Below are 9,421 nucleotides of genomic sequence, written 5' to 3'. Positions count from 1 at the left end.
GTGCATTAACCACTTGGCCACTACCCTCTTCATCACTTTAACAGAACATTATTGAAAACTTAAAATACTTGAAAATCAACAAATTGTCAAATGTGCCTTGGCTGTTGAAATATAAATTAACAGTTTATAATAAAGAACAAAAATAATTATTTCAAATGGCATTGCTTTATCAAAGTGCTGAGTTGCCATAAAACATTGAAACAAATGTTTTAAAATACGTATATGGTGAAAAAGAGGTATTTTATTGCTGCAAATTAGCAATTAGCATAACCAGTTAACCATAAAACCTAAATCAAAAACTGTAGCCTGACTCATATGTGCAACATTCTCTGTATAACTTGTAAACTATGTGGTCATTTCACAATGACACGTGACTCATCCCACATATACTATTTCTCTCTCCTTCTCCTCTCTCCCACACACACCGTATTTGAGTAAACTTTGGAAACATGAAGACTTTCAACAGTAAAATAAAGCCTATAAATGAATTTCTGGAGCTATACATCCAGGAGCTCGTTTTATTTGAAGACTTTGACAGAGTTTTTTTCCGCTGCAGCGTCTGCAGGGGCGGCCACTTCTGCACAAACAGCCTGGCTGAATTTTTAAAAGCTACCTGAGAGCACGGCAGTGTCACGCACTGTCAGAACACTGTGGCGCGGCGTCATCGTTCCATTGGGGAGAACCCTGTGTTATGTTTTCCGAGTGTCCGCTGCGTAGAGTGTGGCAGGAAAAACCGAAGACGCTTTCTCGCGAGGTGCGAGAAGGATTTAACGTTTTATGCCAAGAAAAAAACAAAAACAAAAACACTTGTCCGGTCGGACAACGATTTAGAGCTATTACTTGTCTGATCACATTTTACACTTGTCCCGGACAATCGGACAGGCGTTAATGTTGATGGTAGGGCTTTGACAACATTAATAAAGAACTGTCGGTGCTGTGACTGTTCTTTTTCTCACTCTCTGCCCCTCACCTTGCTGCTCTGGGAGACGCGCAGACAGCCTGAGCCTCCTGTGCCATGCGAGGTCCGACTTGCAAATGTTGCAGTTAAACGTCTTTGCGTTGTTCAACATAAAATGCTCCCACACTTTTAAAGTCTTAACTTTCTTTCGTCTACTTGCATCTGCCATATTCTAACTAGTTCTACGAAACAGCGTCTGATCTGCTCTGCACTGGTCGCTACTGGCGTCAGAAGCCATAATCGCTCGACAACGCATCGATAACACAATGTGTTGCCAATGCCTGTTGTAACTGATTTTTATCGATTCGTTGTTGCAGCCCTAAAACAGGCCTACTACTACTTCAATTTAAAGCAAACAGTTCCTTTAGACATTTAAGTGATAACAAAATAAGGCATATTCACAATTTTTCCAACGGGGGGATTTCAGTTCCATCTTGTATCTTAAAACTTAAGTCACAGATTTGCACCCATTTGGATTCAGAGGACCTTAAGTTGGGTTTTGCACCGATACCCTGACCTTGGAACTCACTGCCAATTAAAGAATAGATGATACTTTCCTCTTTGCTTTTTTTGGTTCACCGTTGGCTCCTTTTGTTTGCCACAAAGTCACTGCAGGTGGACTAAAGGGTTCAAAAACCAAAGACACCCAGTTAACCGGAGTCCAACTCTCACAATCACACCAAGGACCTGACACGCATCATTATAAAAAGCGCCCCCTGCAGGTAGGTCCAGCACTAGAGACATCAGATAGAAAGGGGCTGGTGACGTGTGCTGAGACTTAAGCCCTAGTCAAGTCTGCAGGACTGAGAGACTCAGTAAAGGTTTATTAGTAAATGATTAAAAATACATTCAAATTAAAGTGTTCGAGAAAAACAAACAAACACAGTCTTTTAGGTAAAAATGTACAGAGCAACCAAAAAAGTGAAGAGATGTGGACAATGAACACATTTAAAAACAGCTGTAACTCCTGAATGTTATTGTGGTATTTTTGTTAACATCCTTAACTTAACGCTAAGAGTTAACACAGGAAGGACACATTACAAATCCCGCCACTCTCCAAAAGCTCCCCGAGTCCATTTAATGTGGAACAAGTACTCATATGGCGAAGCGGTCTGAGAAGTTTGGAGACTGGGCGATGGTCAGGGGGACCTCGCTCTTCTTCACCGACACCGGTTTGTAGTGTCTGACTGGCTGAGCCTTATGGACCTGCAGAGGACAGACCAACAGAGTCCACATCAAGACCCATTCAACCACAACCACACACAGACAGGCTGAGTTCATCATGAAACTAAACTCTGATACAAGAAATCTAAAAACATCTCTCTCTCACACACACACACTAATTTCCAAGTGCGGTTGCTCGTGAGTTGGCTCATTCTCAGGGTCCATTTCTGATACGTTGACTTAAAATGAGTGTCAGCAGTTTGGTGCGTTCAGGACGACATCCTCACAGTTAACAGCATCACGATGCCTTTTTACTCTGACTGACCATCACCATGTCGCTGCGTAAAATAGACCCCTGGTCTACTTTGGCCCTGCCTACTTGGAGGGAGAAAACACCGATTTGACTGAAGATGAATGACAAGCGCGTTGCAACTGAAAGCTGCACCTAGCGTGAGCGAGCATGTGTGGCGCTTGATAGATATTTGGAGACAAAGCGATTCTCCATTCGTGAGATGGACTTCACGGTGGGTGATGTTAATTTGACTGAAACCAGTCTGTAGGTGGCATCCTTGCACTCATGGTGTCCAATCGTTTCGTCAAAGCTTCACTCTAGGGCTGAAACGATTAGTCGAGTAACTCGAATAATTCGATTACAAAAAATGTTCGAGGCAAATTCTGTGCCTCGAAGCTCATTTAACGTTGTAGTACATATGCCAGGCTTGTGTGTGGCGCTGTAACGTCTGCAGAAAAAAAAAAAAAAAAAGACTGGAGCATAACAGATAACCAAATTAGCAACAGCTATCGTTGCTAATTTGATTAGCTGTTATGCTTTCCAACACGACAGTAAAATAAAGCCTTTTAAGAGAACAATGGTCCACAGTGATCATCTGAAATAGACGTACTGTGCATTTAATGTGAAGCAGTGTGTTTGTCTATTTTTAAAAAGCACACGGTCTGCTCTATGTGGGGAGGGACTATTGACCCGGTGGCCGGCTGCTGTCTCTCTCTGCACGGTGTGAGGGGCTGTCAGACCGGGCGAGTCGCACCTCTGTCCCCGGCTACATTGACAAACAGCAGAAGTCCACTCTTCTGTTTCCCTCAGACTCACACTGAGTGTTTGACTTTTTAATTTCTGCTTTTTTGGGCAACACACAACACTTCACAAACACAGTAACTTAAATAAAATAATAATAAAAAAAAACTGACTGCGAGGCTGCATGTTCAACCTCCAGCTGAAATGCATTTGCTGAACTGCAGAGAAAAGGGGATAGGGGGAAAAAATAAATAAATAAAATCACAGGGACCCAGTCCATCAACCTTTATAAAAAAAAAACAACAAAAAAAACAAAACTTAAAAATGGTTAAATTTTACAAGTTGGAGAAAAAACAGAAAGCCACATCCAATCGCCATTTCAGCAAAATGCCAACACTTTGGCGCACTGACATTATGCCATTGCTTAGGGAGAGCCTGGACAATTGATGTTTAAAAATGCAAAAGTACTTTTTATCCAATTACTCGATTAATCGAGAGAATACTCCATCCGTACATCCATTTTCTTCCGCTTTATCCGGAGTCGGGTCGCGGGGGCAGCAGCTCAAGCAAAGCCGCCCAGACCTCCCGATCCACACACACCTCCTCCAGCGGAACCCCAAGGCGTTCCCAAGCCAGCCGAGAGATGTAGTCCCTCCAGCATGTCCTGGGTCTTCCCCGGGGCCTCCTCCCAGTGGGACGTGCCCGGAACACCTCTCCAGCGAGGCGTCCAGGGGGCATCCGGAAAAGATGTCCGAGCCACCTCAACTGACTCCTTTCGACGTGGAGGAGCAGCGGCTCGACTCCGAGCTCCTCACCCTATCTCTAAGGGAGCGCCCAGCCACCCTGCGGAGGAAACTCATCTCGGCCGCTTGTAGTCGCGATCTCGTTCTTTCGGTCATGAGCCAAATCTCATGACCATAGGTGAGGATTGGAACGTAGATCGATCGGTAAATGGAGAGCTTTGCCCCCCTACTCAGCTCTCTCTTCACCACGACGGTCCGATACAGCGACCGCATCACTGCAGATGCTACACCGATCCGTCTATCGATCTCACGCTCCATCCGTCCCTCACCCGTGAACAAGACCCCGAGATACTTAAACTCCTCCACTTGAGGCAAGGACACTCCACCGACCTGAAGAGGGCAAAGCACCTTTTTCCGGTCGAGAACCATGGCCTCGGATTTGGAGGTGCTGATTTTCATCTCGGATGCTTCACACTCGGCTGCAAACCGCCCCAGTGCACGCTGAAGGTCCTGATTTGACGAAGCCAACAGAACCACATCGTCCGCAAACAGCAGAGACGAGATTCTGTGGTTCCCAAACCAGACCCCCTCAACACCCTGGCTGCGCCTAGAAATTCTGTCCATAAAAATAATGAACAGAACCGGTGACAAAGGGCAGCCCTGGCGGAGGCCAACGTGCACTGGAAACAGGTTTGACTTACTACCGGCAATGCAAACCAAGCTCCTGCTGCGGTCGTACAGGGACCGGATAGCCCTTAGCAAAGGACCCCGGACACCGTACTCCCGGAGCACTCCCCACAGGGTGCCCCGTGAGACACGGTTGAATGCCTTCTCCAGATCCACAAAACACATGTGGACTGGTTGGGCAAACTCCCATGAACCCTCGAGCACCCGATGGAGCGAGTAGAGCTGGTCCAGTGTGCCGCGACCAGGACAAAAACCACACTGCTCCACCTGAATCCGAGGTTCGACCATCGGTCGAATTCTCCTCTCCAGTACTCTGGAATAGACCTTACCAGGGAGGCTGAGGAGTGCGATCCCGCTATAGTTGGAACACACCCTCCGGTCCCCCTTCTTAAACAGAGAGACCCCGGTCTGCCAATCCAGAGGCACTGTCCCCAATCGCCACGCGATGTTGCAGAGGCATGTCAGCCAAGACAGCCCCACAACATCCAGAGACTTAAGGTACTCAAGACAGATTTCATCCACCACAGGAGCCTTGCCACCAAGGAGCTTTCTAACCACCTCGGTGACTTCGGCCTGGGTAATGGATGAGTCCGCCTCCGAGTCCCCAGTCTCTGCTTCCTCTTCAGAAGACGTGACGATGGGATTGAGGAAATCCTCGAAGTACTCCTTCCACCGCCCGACAACATCCCCAGTCAGGGTCAACAGCTCCCCACCCTCACCGTAAACAGTGCTGGTGGAGAGCTGCTTCCGCCTCCTGAGGCGTCGGACGGTTTGCCAGAATCTCTTCGAGGCCGACCGATAGTCCTCCATAGCCTCCCCGAACTCCTACCAGACGCGAGTTTTTGCCTCTGCGACCGCACAGGCTGCGACACGCTTGGCCTGCCGGTACCTGTCAGCTGCCTCTGGGGTCCCACCTACCAACAAAGATAAGTAGGACTCCTTCAGCTTGATGGCATCCCTTATTTCCGGTGTCCACCACCAGGTTCGGGGATTGCCGCCGCGACAGGCACCAGAGACCTTGTGACCACAGCTACAAGCAGCCGCATCGACAATGGAGGTGGAGAACATGGTCCACTCGGACTCCATGTCTCCAACTCCCCCGGGATCTGGGAGAAACTCTCCTGGAGGTGGGAGTTGAAGACCTCGCTGACAGAGGGTTCCGCCAGTCGTTCCCAGCAGACCCTCATGATACGTTTGGGCCTGCCAGGTCTTACCGGCTTCCTACCCTCCCAGCGGATCCAACTCACCACCAGGTGGTGATCAGTAGACAGCTCTGCCCCTCTCTTCACTTGAGTGTCTGAGACACGTGGCCAAGGTCAGATGATACGACTACAAAGTCGATCATCGACCTCCGGCTCAGGGTGTCCTGGTGCCACATGCACTTATGGACACCCTTGTGCTCGAACATGGTGTTTGTGATGGACAAACTGACTAGCACAGAAGTCCAACAACTGAACACAACTCGGGTTCAGATCGGGGAGGCCGTGCTTCCCGATCACCCCCCTCCAGGTCTCACTGTCGCCGCCCACGTGGGCGTTGAAATCCCCCAGGAGAACAACGGAGTCCCCAGTCGGAGCGCTATCTAGTACCCCTCCCAGTGACTCCAGGAAGGTCGGGTACTCTGCACTGCTGCTCGGCCCGTAGGCCGAGACAACGGTGAGAGACCTCTCCCCGACCCGAAGGCATAGGGACGCGACCCTCTCGTTCACCGGAGTGAACTCCAACACTTGGCGACTGAGCTGGGGAGCAATAAGCAATGCGACCCCAGCTCTACGCCTCTCCCCGTGGGCGACGCCAGAAAAATGAAGCGTCCAGCCCCTCTCCAGGAGTTGGGTACCAGAGCCCAAGCTGTGCGTGGAGGTGAGCCTGACTATCTCTAGTCGGTATCTCTCAACCTCCCGCACAAGCTCCTTCCCCCCCTAGCGAGGTGACATTCCACGTCCCAACAGCCAGGGGCTGTGAGCATGGACCGGGCGCCGGGCCACCTGCCCTCGACTGCCACCCAATCGTCTCTGCACCCGACCCCCATGGCCCCCTCTGCAGGTGGTGAACCCACAGGAGGGAGAATACGAGAGAATACTCAATTACTAAAATAAATCGATAGCTGCAGCCCTACTTCACTCCAAACAGGAAAAGTACAGAACCTTCAGCATCTTTATGATCAGTCACAGTTGCACTCAAACGCTTCCTTTTATCCTCACCTGATCCTGCCGCAATTTGGCAACTTCCTGCTTCTGATGGCGCTCCTCCTCCTGTCGCTGCTCCTCCTCCAGGCAGGCCCTGAGCGACTCCTTCTCATTGACCAGCCGCTCAAACTCCTGTCGCCCTCTGGCACGCTGCTCCGTCAACAGCTCAAAGGGCTCTGGAACTGCAGAAGAATTAATATCCTCCAGAGGGTGCTACAACTGATCTGATGGACAGAGAGGAGTTAAAAGGAAACAGCAGGAGGCCTGTCACTGTCCTTGGTGCTGCCAACAGGCAGGTCAAATCTGCACATCCCACATGCAGGGTTCTCCCCAGACAGTGGAATAAGCAGCCACACTGCTATATTGCTGTCACAGCACCAGTATATTGTGACATCCCGTGATTTTTTTGATTTGCAAATTTATTCATCAACCTCTGTCAAAGCCATTTAAAGATGCCAATCTTGACCCACCTTTCTGCTGATTAAAGTCACTAACTAGGACTCTTGTTGGTTGTAGCAAAAAAAAAAAAAAATGTCCACTGTTTAAAACCAGCAGGGCTGTGAAATGAAAACTCTGAAATCTGAGGAAAATTTGCAGGGTGTCTGGGGGGCACAGGTCCCCAAGGAGCCGGGGTCTCAGGCCCCGTGGGATCCCAGAAACAAAATCAATTTTTTATCTAATGATGCATTTTCAGCATCTCCTGGAACAAAAAAAAATAAAAAATCTCAAAATTAGTGCATATTTAAATGCACCCTGTATTCAACCTTTCATTTGAGCAGTCAATCATGTTGAAATAACAGAATATGACATGAAAGTAGGACCTGGAATGATTTTCCTTTTAATTGTAAAGCAAATTATGCATTAACTTAGAACATTTAAACTACATGAAATTCATGAAGACTGAAAAAACTGTTCAAGTATTTTTTTTTAAAAAACGCACAGCTAAAGCTTGTAGAATATTTTGAAAATCATGGTAAAATATCAATAACATACCTTACAGTAAAAAAAGCAACATTCTTGTGTAAATTCATGTAAATCCACTCAAAGTCAGTGTCTTTTTCTCATGAAAAAAGTCTAGACTAATAAAACTCATTTACATTCTTGTTGTAAATTCATGTAAAGCCATTCAAAGCCACAAGTCTTTTTCCCAATGAAAGAAAGTCTAGATTAATGAAAAAAGTCACATAATCTTGTCTAAAATCCTGTTTGAACGGAACAATGTTTATTTTCCAGACAGAGAAAAATTCTGTGTATGACGGTAAAGTTCATTTTGCCTGTTTCATCTGTGTTGATGAAGCCAGAGACAACTCCACGGATTCTTGTCCTTGTCAGACTTTTTCTAAACAGTCTTTCTTTTAAAACTTTAAAGCTCTAAAGGTTTGTGATGTCCACATGCTACGTTTAGTTTAAGTTTCACGCTGGAACAACATTGTCACCGCAGCAACCAACCAGTCTCACTTTACGACAACTGTTGCAACAGCCAGGCCTTTTTCCTCCTCGAAACTCCGCGGATCCGAGGACACCGATTTGTATCTGTAACACACAGATCAGTGTCTGTGGACCACTGCGGACTTGCATGATGTCGTAAAAAAAAGAGAACACTTTGCGATAGACATTTTAAAAACTTTTGAAAACAGCTGAAGGAACGTATTACTGACTAAATCTGATTAACGACAAGCTTTGAGCTTAGTTAATATCAACTGCACTTATAAATGTTATTTTTTTTTAATATCCTCCCTCCAGTCACAACGATGGGGGGGTTAGAATTTAGAGCACCAACTTTAAGAAAATAGCTTCATTTTAAATAGTTTTTCCAAATGTCCAGATAATCACAGAGGAAATGTTGGACACAAGTCCATCCTGCTGTGTCTAACATCTACCTGGTACCAGTTTGGATTCTGACGGGGACGTTTTAAAGAATGTGTGGGGTCGAGGAGCCTCCTGCTGTCTGCTCTGTTGGTGCACGTCAGCAGTCTCACCTGAAGTGGGCCGGTTTTCCTTTCTGGGCTGGAACGGCTCCTTGTGGGTCACAGTATTTGGTCTGGCTTTGAATAAAGCTGCTTTCTCCTGCTGCTTCTGCTCTTCTTTCACCTGATGACACACAGAGGACACATATGGACACCTGAGGACAAAAAGAAGACAAACTGCTCCGAGTCCCACCCTACCGTCTGCTCCCAGCGGCTGGTCCTGACGACTCCACGCTCGTCAGTCAGCAGCTTAAAGGGTTCGGGCTTTGTGGGCTCCAGCTTCTTCTTCTCGGGGAGGACCTTGGCGTTGAAGTCTGGCAGTGGCTGGGCCTTGAAGAGTGGCACCTAAAAGATACAAAATTGTAAAAAGCAGGGATAGACCGATACTGGCTGAGTATCGGCCGGCGCTGATTATCAGTCTATCCGTAGTAAATTGCACAGTCACGACTCTTCAGCGACAAAGACTACAGAGGAGTTACATTACTTCTTCATTCCTCATCTGCTCCAGCTTCTTCTCCTTCAGGATCCGCCGCTCCTGCTCACGCTCTTCAAAGGAGAACGGACAGACCTTCACGTGATGATCCTCAGGCAGTTGCGGCTGGAAGGGCACGCCAAAGTGAGGGACGGGAGCCACCTTTATAGATGGTGGCGGTTTTACCTGAGGAGACATCCAGTGCCGTGAG

General features: G+C 47.6%; 1 protein-coding gene across 1 annotated transcript in view; it reads right to left on the bottom strand.

The window, feature by feature from the left end:
- Window positions 1-1,866: 1,866 nt before the first annotated feature.
- Window positions 1,867-9,421, bottom strand: part of tpx2 (TPX2 microtubule nucleation factor) — a 94,598-nt gene continuing 87,043 nt past the window's right edge. The window contains exons 14-17 of the mRNA XM_034173141.1: window positions 8,937-9,083; window positions 8,751-8,862; window positions 6,787-6,953; window positions 1,867-2,164 (exon numbers count right to left, since the gene is read on the bottom strand). Of these exons, the coding sequence (XP_034029032.1) occupies window positions 2,054-2,164; window positions 6,787-6,953; window positions 8,751-8,862; window positions 8,937-9,083 (537 nt within the window). The 3' untranslated portion in view covers window positions 1,867-2,053. The remainder of the gene's footprint in view (window positions 2,165-6,786; window positions 6,954-8,750; window positions 8,863-8,936; window positions 9,084-9,421) is intronic.

This window comes from Thalassophryne amazonica, chromosome 6 (assembly GCF_902500255.1).
Source record: "Thalassophryne amazonica chromosome 6, fThaAma1.1, whole genome shotgun sequence".
Classification (NCBI taxonomy): Eukaryota; Metazoa; Chordata; class Actinopteri; order Batrachoidiformes; family Batrachoididae; genus Thalassophryne; species Thalassophryne amazonica.
This window is presented reverse-complemented; position numbering and strand designations above follow the sequence as displayed.